Source organism: Salmo salar, chromosome ssa18 (assembly GCF_905237065.1).
Source record: "Salmo salar chromosome ssa18, Ssal_v3.1, whole genome shotgun sequence".
NCBI classification, from domain to species: domain Eukaryota; kingdom Metazoa; phylum Chordata; class Actinopteri; order Salmoniformes; family Salmonidae; genus Salmo; species Salmo salar.
In genome coordinates, this window is record NC_059459.1 from 398361 (window position 1) to 419132 (window position 20772).

The following is a 20772-nucleotide window of genomic DNA, read 5'->3' on the forward strand; positions in this document are numbered from 1 at the left end:
TATCACACTATCACACTATCCCTCTTAGACCACACTATCTCACTATCACACTATCTCACTATCCCTCTTAGACCACACTATCTCACTATCACACTATCACACTATCCATCTTAGACCACACTCTCTCACTATCACACTATCCCTCTTAGACCACACTATCACACTATCCCTCTTAGACCACACTCTCTCACTATCACACTATCCCTCTTAGACCACACTATCTCTCTATCACACTATCTCACTATCCCTCTATTACACTATCACACTATCCCACTATCTCACTATCACACTATCACACTATCCCTCTATCTCACTATCACACTATCCCTCTTAGACCACACTATCACACTATCACACTATCCCTCTATCACAGTATCCCTCTTAGATCACACTATCTCACTATCTCACTATCCTTCTTAGACCACACTATCACACAATCACACTATCACACTATCCCTCTTAGACCACACTATCACACTATCACACTATCACACTATCCCTCTATCACACTATCCCTCTTAGACCACACTATCTCTCTATCTTACTATCCCTCTTAGACCACACTATCACACAATCACACTATCCCTCTATCACACTATCCCTCTTAGACCACACTATCACACTATCACACTATCCCTCTATCACACTATCCCTCTTAGACCACACTATCTCTCTATCACACTATCTCACTATCTCACTATCCCTCTTAGACCACACAATCACACTATCCCTCTATCACACTATCCCTCTTAGACCACACTATCACACTATCCCTCTTAGACCACACTATCACACTATCACACAATCACACAATCACACTATCCCTCTATCACACTATCCCTCTTAGACCACACTCTCACTATCACACTATCTCTCTATCACACTATCACACTATCCCTCTTACACCACACTATCTCACTATCTCACTATCACACTATCCCTCTATCTCACTATCCCACTATCCCTCTTAGACCACACTATCTCACTATCACACTCTCACTATCTCACTATCCCTCTTAGACCACACTATCACACTATCCCTCTATCTCACTATCCCTCTCTCACTATCACACTATCACACTATCCCTCTTAGACCACACTATCTCACTATCACACTATCACACTATCCATCTTAGACCACACTCTCTCACTATCACACTATCCCTCTTAGACCACACTATCACACTATCCCTCTTAGACCACACTATCTCACTATCACACTATCACACTATCCATCTTAGACCACACTCTCTCACTATCTCACTATCCCTCTTAGACCACACTATCTCACTATCTCACTACCACACTATCCCTCTTAGACCACACTCTCACTATCACACTATCTCACTATCCCTCTTAGACCACACTATCACACTATCTCACTATCCCTCTATCCCTCTTAGACCACACTATCTCACTATCACACTATCACACTATCCCTCTTAGACCACACTATCTCACTATCACACTATCTCACTATCCGTCTTAGACCACACTATCCCTCTATCTCACTATCCCTCTTAGACCACACTATCTCACTATCCCTCTTACACCACACTATCTCACTATCTCACTATCCCTCTTAGACCACACTATCTCACTATCCCTCTTAGACCACACTATCTCACTATCACACTATCCCTCTTAGACCACACTATCTCACTATCACACTATCCCTCTTAGACCACACTATCTCACTATCCCTCTTAGACCACACTATCTCACTATCACACTATCTCACTATCCCTCTTAGACCACACTATCTCACTATCTCACTATCACACTATCCCTCTTAGACCACACTATCTCACTATCCCTCTTAGCCCACACTATCTCACTATCTCACTATCCCTCTTAGACCACACTATCACACTATCTCACTATCCCTCTTAGACCACACTACCACACTATCACACTACCACACTATCCCTCACTATCACACTATCACACAATCTCACTATCACACTATCACACTATCCCTCTTAGACCACACTATCACACTATCCCTCTATCACACTATCCCTCTTAGACCACACTATCTCTCTATCACACTCTCACTATCTCACTATCACTCTTAGACCACACTATCACACAATCCCTCTATCACACTATCCCTCTTAGACCACACTCTCACTATCACACTATCACACTATCACACTATCCCTCTTACACCACACTATCTCACTATCACACTATCCCTCTATCTCACTATCCCACTATCCCTCTTAGACCACACTATCACACTATCTCACTATCTCACTATCCCTCTTAGACCACACTATCACAATATCACACTATCACACTATCCCTCTATCTCACTATCTCACTATCCCTCTCTCACTATCTCACTATCACACTATCACACTATCCCTCTTAGACCACACTATCTCACTATCACACTATCCCTCTATCACACTATCCCTCTTAGACCACACTATCTCACTACCACACTATCCCTCTTAGACCACACTCTCACTATCACACTATCTCACTATCCCTCTTAGACCACACTATCACACTATCTCACTATCCCTCTATCCCTCTTAGACCACACTATCTCACTATCACACTATCACACTATCCCTCTTAGACCACACTATCTTACTATCACACTATCTCACTATCCGTCTTAGACCACACTATCCCTCTATCTCACTATCCCTCTTAGACCACACTATCTCACTATCCCTCTTACACCACACTATCTCACTATCTCACTATCCCTCTTAGACCACACTATCTCACTATCCCTCTTAGACCACACTATCTCACTATCACACTATCACACTATCCCTCTTAGACCACACTATCTCACTATCACACTATCCCGCTTAGACCACACTATCTCACTATCCCTCTTAGACCACACTATCTCACTATCACACTATCTCACTATCCCTCTTAGACCACACTATCTCACTATCTCACTATCACACTATCCCTCTTAGACCACACTATCTCACTATCCCTCTTAGCCCACACTATCTCACTATCTCACTATCCCTCTTAGACCACACTATCACACTATCTCACTATCCCTCTTAGACCACACTATCTCACTATCACACTATCACACTATCCCTCTTAGACCACACTATCTCACTATCACACTATCTCACTATCCCTCTTAGACCACACTATCTCACTATCACACTATCACACTATCCATCTTAGACCACACTCTCTCACTATCACACTATCCCTCTTAGACCACACTTTCACACTATCCCTCTTAGACCACACTATCACACTATCCCTCTTAGACCACACTCTCTCACTATCACACTATCCCTCTTAGACCACACTATCTCTCTATCACACTATCCCTCTTAGACCACACTATCTCTCTATCACACTATCTCACTATCCCTCTATCACACTATCACACTATCCCACTATCTCACTATCACACTATCACACTATCCCTCTATCTCACTATCACACTATCCCTCTTAGACCACACTATCACACTATCACACTATCCCTCTATCACAGTATCCCTCTTAGATCACACTATCTCACTATCTCACTATCCCTCTTAGACCACACTATCACACAATCACACTATCACACTATCCCTCTTAGACCACACTATCACACTATCACACTATCACACTATCCCTCTATCACACTATCCCTCTTAGACCACACTATCTCTCTATCTTACTATCCCTCTTAGACCACACTATCACACAATCACACTATCCCTCTATCACACTATCCCTCTTAGACCACACTATCACACTATCACACTATCCCTCTATCACACTATCCCTCTTAGACCACACTATCTCTCTATCACACTATCTCACTATCTCACTATCCCTCTTAGACCACACAATCACACTATCCCTCTATCACACTATCCCTCTTAGACCACACTATCACACTATCCCTCTTAGACCACACTATCACACTATCACACAATCACACAATCACACTATCCCTCTATCACACTATCCCTCTTAGACCACACTCTCACTATCACACTATCTCTCTATCACACTATCACACTATCCCTCTTACACCACACTATCTCACTATCTCACTATCACACTATCCCTCTATCTCACTATCCCACTATCCCTCTTAGACCACACTATCTCACTATCACACTCTCACTATCTCACTATCCCTCTTAGACCACACTATCACACTATCCCTCTATCTCACTATCCCTCTCTCACTATCACACTATCACACTATCCCTCTTAGACCACACTATCTCACTATCACACTATCACACTATCCATCTTAGACCACACTCTCTCACTATCACACTATCCCTCTTAGACCACACTATCACACTATCCCTCTTAGACCACACTATCTCACTATCACACTATCACACTATCCATCTTAGACCACACTCTCTCACTATCTCACTATCCCTCTTAGACCACACTATCTCACTATCTCACTACCACACTATCCCTCTTAGACCACACTCTCACTATCACACTATCTCACTATCCCTCTTAGACCACACTATCTCACTATCACACTATCACACTATCCATCTTAGACCACACTCTCTCACTATCACACTATCCCTCTTAGACCACACAATTCACTATTATAATATCAACTATCCTCTATCTCACTTTCACACTATCCCTCTTAGACCACACTATCACACTATCCCTCTTAGACCACACTCTCTCACTATCACACTATCCCTCTTAGACCACACTATCTCTCTATCACACTATCCCTCTTAGACCACACTATCTCTCTATCACACTATCTCACTATCCCTCTATCACACTATCACACTATCCCACTATCTCACTATCACACTATCACACTATCCCTCTATCTCACTATCACACTATCCCTCTTAGACCACACTATCACACTATCACACTATCACACTATCCCTCTATCACAGTATCCCTCTTAGATCACACTATCTCACTATCTCACTATCCCTCTTAGACCACACTATCACACAATCACACTATCACACTATCCCTCTTAGACCACACTATCACACTATCACACTATCACACTATCCCTCTATCACACTATCCCTCTTAGACCACACTATCTCTCTATCTTACTATCCCTCTTAGACCACACTATCACACAATCACACTATCCCTCTATCACACTATCCCTCTTAGACCACACTATCACACTATCACACTATCACACTATCCCTCTATCACACTATCCCTCTTAGACCACACTATCTCTCTATCACACTATCTCACTATCTCACTATCCCTCTTAGACCACACAATCACACTATCCCTCTATCACACTATCCCTCTTAGACCACACTATCACACTATCCCTCTTAGACCACACTATCACACTATCACACAATCACACAATCACACTATCCCTCTATCACACTATCCCTCTTAGACCACACTCTCACTATCACACTATCTCTCTATCACACTATCACACTATCCCTCTTACACCACACTATCTCACTATCTCACTATCACACTATCCCTCTATCTCACTATCCCACTATCCCTCTTAGACCACACTATCTCACTATCACACTCTCACTATCTCACTATCCCTCTTAGACCACACTATCACACTATCCCTCTATCTCACTATCCCTCTCTCACTATCACACTATCACACTATCCCTCTTAGACCACACTATCTCACTATCACACTATCACACTATCCATCTTAGACCACACTCTCTCACTATCACACTATCCCTCTTAGACCACACTATCACACTATCCCTCTTAGACCACACTATCTCACTATCACACTATCACACTATCCATCTTAGACCACACTCTCTCACTATCTCACTATCCCTCTTAGACCACACTATCTCACTATCTCACTACCACACTATCCCTCTTAGACCACACTCTCACTATCACACTATCTCACTATCCCTCTTAGACCACACTATCTCACTATCCCTCTAAGACCACACTATCTCACTATCACACTATCACACTATCCCTCTTAGACCACACTATCTCACTATCACACTATCTCACTATCCCTCTTAGACCACACTATCCCACTATCTCACTATCCCTCTATCCCTCTTACACCACACTATCTCACTATCCCTCTTAGACCACACTATCTCACTATCACACTATCCCTCTTAGACCACACTATCTCACTATCCCTCTTAGACCACACTATCCCACTATCTCACTATCCCTCTTAGACCACACTATCACACTATCTCACTATCCCTCTTAGACCACACTATCACACTATCCCTCTTAGACCACACTATCTCACTATCCCACTATCCCTCTTAGACCACACTATCACACTATCTCACTATCCCTCTTAGACCACACTATCACACTATCTCACTATCCCTCTTAGACCACACTATCACACTATCTCACTATCCCTCTTAGACCACACTCTCTCACTATCACACTATCCCTCTTAGACCACACTATCTCACTATCACACTATCCCTCTTAGACCACACTACCACACTATCACACTATCCCTCTTAGACCACACTATCACACTATCTCACTATCACTATCACACTATCACTCTTAGAGATCATCCTGTCCTCTAAATACACATCTGTCTTCAACCAGGATCTCAGCGATCACTGCCTCATTGCCTGTGTGCGTAATCGGTCCGCGGTCAAACGACCACCCCTCATCACTGTCAAACGCTCCCTGAAACACTTCAGCGAGCAGGCCTTTCTAATCGACCTGGCCCGGGTATCCTGGAAGGATATTGACCTCATCCCGTCAGTAGAAGATGCCTGGTTATTCTTTAAAAGTGCTTTCCTCACCATCTTAAATAAGCATGCCCCTTTCAAAAACTGTAGAACCTGGAACAGATATAGCCCTTGGTTCTCTCCAGACCTGACTGCCCTTGACCAGCACAAAAACATCCTGTGGCGTACTGCATTAGCATTGAATAGCCCCCGTGATATGCAACTTTTCAGGGAAGTTAGGAACCAATATACACAGGCAGTTAGGAAAACAAAGGCTAGCTTTTTCCTTTTTCAACAGAAATGTTCATCCTGTAACACAAACTCCAAAAGTTTTGGGACACTGTAAAGTCCTGGGAGAATAAGAGCACCTCCTCCCAGCTGCCCACTGCACTGAGGCTAGGAAACACTGTCACCACCGGTAAATCCACTATAATTGATCATTTCAATAAGCATTTTTCTACGGCTGGCCATGCTTTCCACCTGGCTACCCCTACTCCGGGCAACAGCTCTGCACTCCCCCCGGCAACTCGCCCAAGCCCCCACCATTTCTCCTTCACCCAAATCCAGATAGCTGATGTTCTGAAAGAGCTGCGAAATCTGGACCCCTACAAATCAGCTGGGCTAGACAATCTGGACACTCTCTTTCTAAAATTATCTGCCGAAATTGTTGCAACCCCTATTACTAGCCTGTTCAACCTCTCTTTTGTATCGTCTGAGATCCCCAAAGATTGGAAAGCTGCCGCGGTCATCCCCCTCTTCAAAGGGGGAGACACTCTAGACCCAAACTGCTACAGACCTATATCCATCCTACCCTGCCTTTCTAAGGTCGTTGAAAAACAGCAGAGGTGTATTTGGAGGGCGAGTTAGTTAGGATGATATCTATGAGGGTGCCCGTGTTTACGGATTTGGGGTTGTACCTGGTAGGTTCATTGATCATTTGTGTGAGATTGAGGGCATCAAGCTTAGATTGTAGGATGGCCGGGGTGTTAAGCATGTCCCAGTTTAGGTCACCTAGTAGCACGAGCTCTGAAGATAGATGGGGGGCAATCAGTTCACATATGGTGTCCAGGGCACAGCTGGGGGCAAAGAGGGGTCTATAGCAGGCGGCAACGGTGAGAGACTTGTTTCTGGAAAGATGGATTTTTAAAAGTAGAAGCTTGAATTGTTTGGGTACAGACCTGGATAGTAAGACAGAACTCTGCAGGCTATCTCTGCAGTAAATTGCGACACCGCCCCCTTTGGCAGTTCTATCTTGTCGGAAGATGCTGTAGGGATGGACATTTTGGGTTTTTTGGTGGTTTTCCTAAACCAGGATTCAGACACGGCTAGGACATCAGGGTTGGCAGAGTGTGCTAAAGCAGTGTATAAAACAAACTTAGGAAGTAGGCTTCTAATGTTAACATGCATGAAACCAAGGCTTTTACGGTTACAGAAGTCAACAAATGAGAGCACCTGGGGAGTAGGAGTGGAGCTAGGCACTGCAGGGCCTGGATTAACCTGTTGGGGATAGGGGGCAGTATTTGCATGGCCGGATAAAAAAAGTACCCGATTTAATCTGGTTACTACTCTTGCCCAGTAACTAGAATATGCATATAATTGTTTTATTTGGATAGAAAACACCCTAAAGTTTCTAAAACTGTTTGAATGGTGTCTGTGAGTATAACAGAACTCTTTTGGCAGGCCAAAACCTGAGAAGATTCCAAACAGGAAGCGCTCTCTCTGACTATTTCTTGGCCTTCTTGATCATCTCTAACCAAAACAGGGGATCTCTGGCATAACGTCACATTTTCTAACGCTCCCATAGGCTCTCAGAAGGCGGCAGAACGGTGAATGATGCCTTTGCAGGCCCAGGCTGAAAAACAGTAGCGCATTTGGATAGTGGTCGATCTGAGAACAATGAGACTGGGGCGCGTGCACGAGGCGACACAATGTTTTTATTCTTTCGTCTTTGAACGAAAACAGGGTTTCCTGGTCGGAATATTATCGCTTTTTAACGAGAAAAATCGCATAAAAATGGATTTTAAACAGCGTTTGACATGCTTCGAAGTACGGTAATGGAATATTTAGAATTTTTTTGTCACGAAACGCGTCGGGCGCGTCACCCTTCTTTACCCTTCGGATAGTGTCTTGAACGCACGAACAAAACGCCGCTATTTGGATATAACTATGGATTATTTGGAACCAAACCAACATTTGTTATTGAAGTAGAAGTCCTGGGAGTGCATTCTGACGAAGAACAGCAAAGGTAATCCAATTTTTCTAATAGTAATTCTGAGTTTGGTGAGGGCCAAACTTGGTGGGTGTCAAAATAGCTAGCCTGTGATGGCCGGGCTATCTACTCAGAATATTGCAAAATGTGCTTTCACCGAAAAGCTATTTTAAAATCGGACATAGCGATTGCATAAAGGAGTTCTGTATCTATAATTCTTAAAATAATTGTTCTGTTTTTTTTTGTGAACGTTTATCGTGAGTAATTTAGTAAATTCACCTGAAGTGTTCGGTGGGAATGCTAGTCACATGCTAGTCACATGCTAATGTAAAAAGCTGGTTTTTGATATAAATATGAACTTGATTGAACAAAACATGCATGTATTGTATAACATAATGTCCTAGGAGTGTCATCTGATGAAGATCATCAAAGGTTAGTGCTGCATTTAGCTGTGGTTTTGGTTTTTGTGACATTATATGCTAGCTTGAAAAATGGGTGTCTGATTATTTCTGGCTGGGTACTGTGCTGACATAATCTAATGTTTTGCTTTCGTTGTAAAGCCTTTTTGAAATCGGACAGTGTGGTTAGATTAACGAGAGTCTTGTCTTTAAAATGATGTAAAATAGTCATATGTTTGAGAAATTGAAGTAATAGCATTTCTAAGGTATTTGAATATCGCGCCACGGGATTCCACTGGCTGTTGAGTAGGTGGGACGCAAGCGTCCCACCTAGCCCATAGAGGTTAACCTCTACATCACCAGAGGAACAGAGGAGGAGTAGGATAAGGGTACGGCTAAAGGCTATAAGAACTTGGGGAATGGGAGTGGTGCTGGGGGCTGCAGGGCCTGGATTAACCTCTACATCACCAGAGGAGGAGTAGGATAAGGGTACGGCTAAAGGCTATAAGAACCTGGGGAATGGGAGTGGTGCTGTGGGCTGCAGGGCCTGGGTTAACCTCTACATCACCAGAGGAACAGAGGAGGAGTAGGATAAGGGTACGGCTAAAGGCTAAAGGCTATCAGAACTGGTCGTCTAGTACGTTCGGAACAGAGAGTAAAAGGAGCAGGTTTCTGGGCGCAATAGAATAGATTCAGGGCATAATGTACAGACTAAGGTATGGTAGGATGTGAGTAAATTGGAGGTCAACCTAGGCATTGAGTAATGATGAGAGAGCTATAGTCTCTAGAGACGTTTAAACCAGGTGATGTCATCGCATATGTAGGAGGTGGAACAACATGGTTGGTTAAGGCATATTGAGCAGGGCTAGAGGCTCTACAGTGAAATAAGACAGGAATCACTAACCAGGACAGTAATGGACAAGGCATATTGATAATAGGGAGAGGCATGCGTAGCCGAGTGATCATAGGGGTCCAGTGAGTGGTTGGGCTGGCTGGAGACCATGGCATGTGAGTAAGACATTTAAACGTGTTAACCCTCGCAAGACTGTCGGCCCAGACGGCATCCCTAGCCGCGTCCTCAGAGCATGCACAGACCAGCTGGCCGGTGTGTCTACGGACATATTCAATCTCTCCCTATCCCAGCCCGCTGTCCCCACATGCTTCAAGATGGCCACCATTGTTCCTGTTTCTCACAAGAAAGCTAAAGGTAACTGAACTAAATGACTATCGCCCCGTAGCACTCACCTCCGTCATCATGAAGTTCTTTGAGAGGCTAGTCAAGGATCATATCACCTCTACCATACCTGTCACCCTAGACCCACTTCAATTTGCTTACTACCCCAATAGTTCCACTGCACACTGCCCTATTCCATCTAGACAAGGGGAATACATATGTAAGAATGCCTTTCATTGACTATAGTTCAGCGTTCAACACCATAGTACCCTCCAAGCTTATCATTGAGCTTGAGGCCCTGGGACTGAACCCCGCCCTGTGCAACTGGGTCTTGGACTTCCTGACGGGCCTCCCCCCAGGTGGTGAAGGTAGGAAACAACACCTCCACTTAGCTGATCCTCAACAAGGGTGCTACAGCGCCTCTTCAACCTCAGGAGGCTGAAGAAATGTGACTTGTCACCTAAAACACTCACAAACTTTTACAGATGCACAATCGCGAGCATCCTGTCGGGCTGTATCACCGCCTGGTACGGCAACTGCTCCGCCCACAACCGTAAGGCTCTCCAAAGGGTGGTGCACATCACCGGGGGCAAACTACCTGCCCTCCAGGACACCTACACCACCCGATGTCACAAGAAGGCCAAAAAGATCATCAAGGACAACAACCACCCGAGCCACTGCCTGTTCACCCCGCTATCATCCAGAAGGCGAGGTCAGTACAGGTGCATCAAAGCTGAGACCGGAAGACAGAAGCTGTTTTTCAATCTCAAGGCCATCAGACTGTTAAATAGCCATCCCTAGCATATAGAGGCTGCTGCCTACATACATAGACTTGTATTACTCATCTCATATGTTTATACTGTATCCTATACTATTCTACTGTATCTTAGTCTATGCTGCTCTGACAATGCTCATCCATATATTTATATATTCTTAATTCCATTCCTTTACTAGATTTGTGTGTACTGGGTATATGTTGTGTATATGTGTGTACTGGGTATATGTATATGTGTGTATTGGGTATATGTTGTGTATATGTATATGTGTGTATTGGGTATATGTTGTGTATATGTGTGTACTGGGTATATGTTTATGTGTGTATTGGGTATATGTTGTGTATATGTATATGTGTGTACTGGGTATATGTTGTGTATATGTGTGTATTGGGTATATGTATATGTGTGTACTGGGTATATGTATATGTGTGTATTGGGTATGTGTATATGTGTGTACTGGGTATGTGTATATGTGTGTATTGGGTATATGTATATGTGTGTATTGGGTATATGTATATGTGTGTATTGGGTATATGTATATGTGTGTACTGGGTATATGTATATGTGTGTACTGGGTATATGTTGTGTATATGTATGTACTGGGTATATGTATATGTGTGTACTGGGTATATGTTGTGTATATGTGTGTACTGGGTATATGTATATGTGTGTACTGGGTATATGTATATGTGTGTACTGGGTATATGTTGTGTATATGTGTGTATTGGGTATATGTTGTGTATATGTATATGTGTGTACTGGGTATGTGTATATGTGTGTACGGGGTATATGTATATGTGTGTACAGGGTATATGTATATGTGTGTATTGGGTATATGTTGTGTATATGTATATGTGTATGTTGTGTATATGTATATGTGTGTACTGGGTATATGTTGTGTATATGTGTGTATTGGGTATATGTATATGTGTGTACTGGGTATATGTATATGTGTGTATTGGGTATGTGTATATGTGTGTACTGGGTATGTGTATATGTGTGTATTGGGTATATGTATATGTGTGTATTGGGTATATGTATATGTGTGTATTGGGTATATGTATATGTGTGTACTGGGTATATGTATATGTGTGTATTGGGTATATGTTGTGTATATGTATATGTGTATGTTGTGTATATGTGTGTACTGGGTATATGTTTATGTGTGTACTGGGTATATGTTGTGTATATGTATATGTGTGTATTGGGTATATGTTATGTATATGTGTGTACTGGGTATATGTATATGTGTGTACTGGGTATATGTATATGTGTGTATTGGGTATATGTTATGTATATGTGTGTATTGGGTGTATGTATATGTGTGTATTGGGTATATGTATATGTGTGTACTGGGTATATGTATATGTGTGTATTGGGTATATGTTGTGTATATGTATATGTGTATGTTGTGTATATGTGTGTACTGGGTATATGTTTATGTGTGTACTGGGTATATGTTGTGTATATGTATATGTGTGTATTGGGTATATGTTATGTATGTGTGTGTACTGGGTATATGTATATGTGTGTACTGGGTATATGTATATGTGTGTATTGGGTATATGTTATGTATATGTGTGTATTGGGTGTATGTATATGTGTGTACTGGGTATATGTATATGTGTGTACTGGGTATATGTATATGTTTGTATTGGGTATATGTTGTGTATATGTGTGTATTGGGTATATGTTGTGTATATGTGTGTATTGGGTATATGTTGTGTATATGTATATGTGTGTATTGGGTGTATGTTGTGTATATGTGTGTACTGGGTATATGTATATGTGTGTACTGGGTATATGTATATGTGTGTACTGGGTATATGTATATGTGTGTATTGGGTATGTGTATATGTGTGTACTGGGTATATGTATATGTGTGTACTGGGTATATGTATATGTGTGTACTGGGTATATGTATATGTGTGTACTGGGTATATGTTGTGTATATGTGTGTACTGGGTATATGTATATGTGTGTACTGGGTATATGTATATGTGTGTACTGGGTATATGTATATGTGTGTATTGGGTATATGTTGTGTATATGTATATGTGTGTATTGGGTATATGTTGTGTATATGTGTGTACTGGGTATATGTTGTGTATATGTGTGTATTGGGTATATGTTGTGTATATGTATATGTGTGTACTGGGTATATGTTGTGTATATGTATATGTGTGTATTGGGTATATGTTGTGTATATGTATATGTGTGTATTGGGTATATGTTATGTATATGTGTGTACTGGGTATATGTATATGTGTGTACTGGGTATATGTATATGTGTGTACTGGGTATATGTATATGTGTGTACTGGGTATATGTATATGTGTGTATTGGGTATATGTTGTGTATATGTATATGTGTGTATTGGGTGTATGTTGTGTATATGTGTGTATTGGGTATATGTTGTGTATGTGTGTGTACTGGGTATATGTATATGTGTGTATTGGGTATATGTTGTGTATATGTATATGTGTGTATTGGGTATATGTTGTGTATATGTGTGTACTGGGTTTATGTATATGTGTGTACTGGGTATATGTTGTGTATATGTATATGTGTGTATTGGGTGTATGTATATGTGTGTATTGGGTATATGTTGTGTATATGTATATGTGTGTACTGGGTATATGTATATGTGTGTATTGGGTATATGTTGTGTATATGTGTGTACTGGGTGTATGTATATGTGTGTACTGGGTATATGTTGTGTATATGTATATGTGTGTACTGGGTATATGTATATGTGTGTACTGGGTATATGTTGTGTATATGTATATGTGTGTACTGGGTATATGTATATGTGTGTACTGGGTATATGTATATGTGTGTACTGGGTATATGTATATGTGTGTACTGGGTATATGTATATGTGTGTACTGGGTATATGTTGTGTATTATTGCCCTGTCAGAGCTAATACATTACGCAGTTAGATCTGATTTATCTCTAGAGAAACTGTGCAATGCGCTCACAGAAAGAAAGAAAAACACTATGGAATTCAAATAATTACAACGTTTTCTGTGAATCGCTCAGCACTAACACACCCAAATACAGAGACACACACCGTAACAGCCTACCTATAGCGAGTTGAGCTAGGGTGCAGTTCATCCGGTCAGCCAGAGGGTGGAGCTCTTTGATCTTGGCCAGCTGTTTCTGTCCCTCCTCACTGAATATTCGATCCTTCATCCACACATAGCCCTGCAAACACACACACGCACGCACACACACACACACACACACACACACACACAGACACACACACACACACACACACACACACACACACACACACACACACACACACACACACACATAGTTTGTATAACTGCACTTATTGATGTCTGGTAATGGGTAGCCATATTGGTGTTGTCTCAGAGAATGGATTAATTCTACTGCAGGTTTATTTATATGAAACCTCTAGTGGTAATAATACAGCCTCCAGCTCCCTTTATTCTCTCTCTCTCTCGGAGGACCTGAGCCCTAGGACCATGCCTCAGGACTACCTGGCCTGATGACTCCTTGCTGTCCCCAGTTCACCTGGTCGTGCTGCTGCTCCAGTTTCAACTGTTCTGCCTGCGGCTATGGAACCCTGACCCGTTCACCGGACGTGCTACCTGTCCCAGACCTGCTGTTTTCAACTCTCTAGAGACAGCAGGAGCGGTAGAGATCCTCTGAATGATCGGCTATGAAAAGCCAACTGACATTTACTCCTGAGGTGCTGACCTGTTGCACCCTCGACAACCACTGTGATTATTATTATTTGACCCTGCTGGTCATTTATGAACATTTGAACATCTTGGCCATGTTCTGTTATAATCTCCACCTGGCACAGCCAGAAGAGGACTGGCCACCCCTCATAGCCTGGTTCCTCTCTAGGTTTCTAATCTCCACCCGGCACAGCCAGTAGAGGACTGGCCACCCCTCATAGCCTGGTTCCTCTCTAGGTTTCTTCCTAGGTTTTGGCCTTTCTAGGGAGTTTTTCCTAGCCACCGTGCTTCTACACCTGCATTGCTTGCTGTTTGGGGGTTTTAGGCTGGGTTTCTGTACAACACTTTGAGACATCAGCCGATGTAAGAAGGGCTTTATAAATACATTTGACTGATTGATCGATCTGTTCCAGAAATCTTAAAATAGCTTAAAAACATATTTGTAAAAAATAAGAAACTGTGTGTGTTGGTACGTGCGCGGTTGTGTGTGTGTGTGTGTGTGTGTGTGTGTGTGTGTGTGTGTGTGTGTGTGTGTGTGTGTGTGTGTGTGTGTGTGTGTGTACCTTCATGGCAGCTCTAGAGTCTTCAGGAATTCCGTCGTTGTATTTCCCAGATATCAGACCCCCAGCTAGAGGGGACCACGTCATCACTCCTACACCTGGGAACAGGTAGTTACTAAAGGCTGTAACCCAGATATCAGACCACGTCATCACTCCTACACCTGGGAACAGGTAGTTACTAAAGGCTGTAACCCAGATATCAGACCACGTCATCACTCCTACACCTGGGAACAGATAGTTACTAAAGGCTGTAACCCAGATATCAGACCACGTCATCACTCCTACACCTGGGATTAAGGCTGCAATGTGTAACTTTTTGGTCCCGTGTGGCTCAGTTGGTAGAGCATGGTGTTTGCAACACCAGGGTTATGGGTTCGATTCCCACGGGGGACCAGTACGGAGAAAAAAATGTATGAAATGTATGCATTCACTACTGTAAGTCGCTCTGGATAAGAGCGTCTGCTAAATGACTAAAATGTAAAATGTGACCTGGCCAAATTCACATATAAATGTGAGTTATAGATCTGTCATTCTCATTGAAAGGAAGTCTAAGAAGCGGTTGATATGTTCTATGTTTGCTATTTCTATGCTGAAATGTCATTTTTGCCTCCTTTAATTTTGGTTTTCAACACCAGCTTCAAACTGTTGAAAATACAATATTTTTGGATATTGAAAATGTATTTCACAGCGGTTTAGATGGTACAATAATTCTCTACACCAGTGGTTCCCAAACTTTTTATAGTCCCGTACCCATTTCAACCTCCAGCTGTACCCCCTCTAGCACCAGGGTCAGTGCACTCTCAAATGTAGTTTTTTTGCCATCATTGTAATCCTGCCACACACACACACACTATACAATACATTTATTAAACATTAGAATGAGTGTGAGTTTTTGTCACAACCCGGCTCGTGGGAAGTTACAAAGAGCTCTTATAGGACCAGGGCACAAATAATAATATAATAATAACCAATAATGTTGCTCTTTATTTAACCATCTTACATATAAAACCTTATTTGTTCATCGAAAATTGTGAATAACTCACCACATGTTAATGTGAAGGGTGTGCTTGAAAGGATGCACATAACTCTGCAATGTTGGGTTGTATTGGAGAGAGTCTCAGTCTTAAATCATTTTCCACACAGTCTGTGCCTGTGTTTAGTTTTCCCGTCTAGTGAGGGCCGAGAATCCACTCTCAACACATACAGTGAGGGAAAAAAATATTTGATCCCCTGCTGATTTTGTAAGTTTGCCCACTGACAAAGAAATGATCAATTCTGCAAGTAGAGGATCACTAGTTTGAGTCCAGTAGGGGACAGGGACAGTAGAGGATCACTAGTTTGAGCCCAGTGGGGGACAGGGACAGTAGAGGATCACTAGTTTGAACCCAGTGGGGGACAGGGACAGTAGAGGATCACTAGTTTGAGCCCAGTGGGGGACAGGGACAGTAGAGGATCACTAGTTTGAACCCCGTGGGGGACAGGGACAGTAGAGGATCACTAGTTTGAGCCCAGTGGGGACAGGGACAGTAGAGGATCACTAGTTTGAACCCCGTGGGGGACAGGGACAGTAGAGGATCACTAGTTTGAGCCCAGTGGGGGACAGGGACAGTAGAGGATCACTAGTTTGAACCCAGTGTGGGACAGGGACAGTAGAGGATCACTAGTTTGAGCCCAGTGGGGGACAGGGACAGTAGAGGATCACTAGTTTGAACCCCGTGGGGGACAGGGACAGTAAAGGATCACTAGTTTGAGCCCAGTGGGGGACAGGGACAGTAGAGGATCACTAGTTTGAACCCCGTGGGGGACAGGGACAGTAGAGGATCACTAGTTTGAGCCCAGTGGGGGACAGGGACAGTAGAGGATCACTAGTTTGAACCCCGTGGGGGACAGGGACAGTAGAGGATCACTAGTTTGAGCCCAGTGGGGGACAGGGACAGTAGAGGATCACTAGTTTGAACCCAGTGGGGGACAGGGACAGTAGAGGATCACTAGTTTGAGCCCAGTGGGGGACAGGGACAGTAGAGGATCACTAGTTTGAACCCCGTGGGGGACAGGGACAGTAGAGGATCACTAGTTTGAACCCCGTGAGGGACAGGGACAGTAGAGGATCACTAGTTTGAGCCCAGTGGGGGACAGGGACAGTAGAGGATTACTAGTTTGAGCCCAGTGGGGGACAGGGACAGTAGAGGATCACTAGTTTGAACCCCGTGGGGGACAGGGACAGTAGAGGATCACTAGTTTGAGCCCAGTGGGGGACAGGGACAGTAGAGGATCACTAGTTTGAACCCCGTGGGGGACAGGGACAGTAGAGGATCACTAGTTTGAGCCCAGTGGGGGACAGGGACAGTAGAGGATCACTAGTTTGAACCCAGTGTGGGACAGGGACAGTAGAGGATCACTAGTTTGAACCCCGTGGGGGACAGGGACAGTAGAGGATCACTAGTTTGAGCCCCGTGGGGGACAGGGACAGTAGAGGATCACTAGTTTGAACCCCGTGGGGGACAGGGACAGTAGAGGATCACTAGTTTGAGCCCAGTGGGGGACAGGGACAGTAGAGGATCACTAGTTTGAACCCAGTGTGGGACAGGGACAGTAGAGGATCACTAGTTTGAGCCCAGTGGGGGACAGGGACAGTAGAGGATCACTAGTTTGAACCCCGTGGGGGACAGGGACAGTAGAGGATCACTAGTTTGAACCCCGTGAGGGACAGGGACAGTAGAGGATCACTAGTTTGAGCCCAGTGGGGGACAGGGACAGTAGAGGATTACTAGTTTGAGCCCAGTGGGGGACAGGGACAGTAGAGGATCACTAGTTTGAACCCAGTGTGGGACAGGGACAGTAGAGGATCACTAGTTTGAGCCCAGTGGGGGACAGGGACAGTAGAGGATTACTAGTTTGAGCCCAGTGGGGGACAGGGACAGTAGAGGATCACTAGTTTGAACCCCGTGGGGGACAGGGACAGTAGAGGATCACTAGTTTGAGCCCAGTGGGGGACAGGGACAGTAGAGGATCACTAGTTTGAACCCAGTGGGGGACAGGGACAGTAGAGGATGACTAGTTTGAGGCAGAAGACATACTGTTATTGAATTAGCACCTGATTGAAATCACACCTGATTGAAATCATCAACACTTGATGATAAGTGGATCACTTGATTCGGCTGTATAGTGCCCGTTTGGTTCCCAGGACTAGGATTAATAAATGCTGTTGTATCGAGACTAATCCCAATCCCCACCTCACCTCGCCCTGCCCACTGTATGTAGACGAGATCCAACTCTGAACAGATTGACTATAACTCACCTCTATGTGTTTTGTTTCTTTGCCAGCCTCAAGCATGTAAATTAGATATGAGAGCATTGTTTGTTTGTTTGTTTTCATTTCTGTGCTGCTATAGTTTGCAAACAAGTAATTGTGACATTATTTAAGTTTTTTTCAGGTGATCACAGTGACAGTCTATCAACTAGTTCTCGAATGCAATTAGTTTATTCAGGGTGTGTTCGCTGGGGCTGTGGAAGAAGTGTGTCACCAATCAGGGCCCAGAGATCTGGAGGACCACGATGAGGATGACCCAATCAGGCCCCAGAGATCTGGAGGACCACGATGAGGATGACCCAATCAGGCCCCAGAGATCTGGAGGACCACGATGAGGATGACCCAATCAGGCCCCAGAGATCTGGAGGACCACGATGAGGATGACCCAATCAGGGCCCCAGAGATCTGGAGGACCACGATGAGGATGACCCAATCAGGGCCCAGAGATCTGGAGTACCACGATGAGGATGACCCAATCAGGCCCCAGAGATCTGGAGTACCACGATGAGGATGACCCAATCAGGGCCCAGAGATCTGGAGGACCACGATGAGGATGACCCAATCAGGGCCCAGAGATCTGGAGTACCACGATGAGGATGACCCAATCAGGGCCCAGAGATCTGGAGGACCACGATGAGGATGACCCAATCAGGGCCCAGAGATCTGGAGTACCACGGTGAGGATGACCAGAAGAAGATGGAATCCACAGTATGATCTGATACAGGGCTCTCTCGGAGAGTTACCATTTTCTACGTTTTCCTCCATCCCTAATCTAGTGCACCTGATTCTAAAAACTAGATGGCTGACAAGCTACAGGAGGGTAAGTCTCCAGGAGATCTGATTCTCCACCTAGTCCACCATCCTTTTCTCCTGTAACCTCTCTCCCTTCTACGGTAGCAGTCTGATTCTCCACCTAGTCCACCATCCTTTTCTCCTGTAACCTCTCTCCCTTCTACGGTAGCAGTCTGATTCTCCACCTAGTCCACCATCCTTTTCTCCTGTAACCTCTCTCCCTCTACTGTAGCCGAATTATCTGTCTTTTATATTCTTATTTGTTTGTGCTAAGAGAGCCACTGGTGTGTGTGTGTGTGTGTGTGTGTGTGTGTGTGTGTGTGTGTGTGTGTGTGTGTGTGTGTGTGTGTGTGTGTGTGTGTGTGTGTGTGTGTGTGTGTGTGTGTGTGTGTGTACCTTACCTATCTTGTGGTATAGTTCAGGTAGCTGGACCTCCACCTTGTCTCTGTGGTAGTAGTGGTATTCTGCCTGCTCACACACTGGAGGGATGAGATTAAACTGTCGTGCTACTGAGTATGCCTCCTACACACACACACACACACACACACACACACACACACACACACAGTGAGGAAGTGACACAGAAATGTTAGAAAGGAAGGAAAGGAATGCTACATAGACTTCTAAACTGAAAATGAGAAGAATCACACTTCAAATCATGAGGGTTAGGGGTTAGGGGTTAGGGGTTAGGGTTAGGGGTTAGGGGCTAGGCGTAGGGTTAGGGGTTAGGGTTAGGGTTAGGGGGTAGGGGTAGGGGTTAGGGTTAGGGGTTAGGAGTTAGGAGTTAGGGGTTAGGGGTAGGGGTTAGGGTAAGGAGTTAGGGGTTAGGGTTAAGGGTTAGGGTTAGGAGTTAGGGGTTAGGGTTAAGGGTTAGGGTTAGGGGTTAGGGGTTAGGGTTAGGGGTTAGGGGTTAGGGGTTAGGGTTAGGGTTAGGGGTTAGGGGTTGGGGTTAGGGGTTAAGGGTTAGGGGTTAAGGGTTAGGGTTAGGGGTTAAGGGTTAGGTTATTGTTGGCATCAAACCGTGGGTTGGGTTAGGGTTAGGGTTAGGTTAGGGTTAGGGGTTAGGGTTAGGGTTAGGGGTTAGGGTTAGGGGTTAGGGTGGTATCAATCCGTGGGTTGCACGGGAGTATTGCAACTTTCTGCCC

General features: G+C 44.0%; 1 protein-coding gene across 1 annotated transcript in view; it reads right to left on the bottom strand.

The window, feature by feature from the left end:
* LOC123728636 (voltage-gated potassium channel subunit beta-2-like) overlaps nucleotides 1-20772 on the bottom strand; it is a 62794-nt gene that overhangs the window by 8216 nt on the left and 33806 nt on the right. The window contains exons 10-12 of the mRNA XM_045700551.1: nucleotides 20029-20149; nucleotides 15529-15623; nucleotides 14336-14456 (exon numbers count right to left, since the gene is read on the bottom strand). Of these exons, the coding sequence (XP_045556507.1) occupies nucleotides 14336-14456; nucleotides 15529-15623; nucleotides 20029-20149 (337 nt within the window). The remainder of the gene's footprint in view (nucleotides 1-14335; nucleotides 14457-15528; nucleotides 15624-20028; nucleotides 20150-20772) is intronic.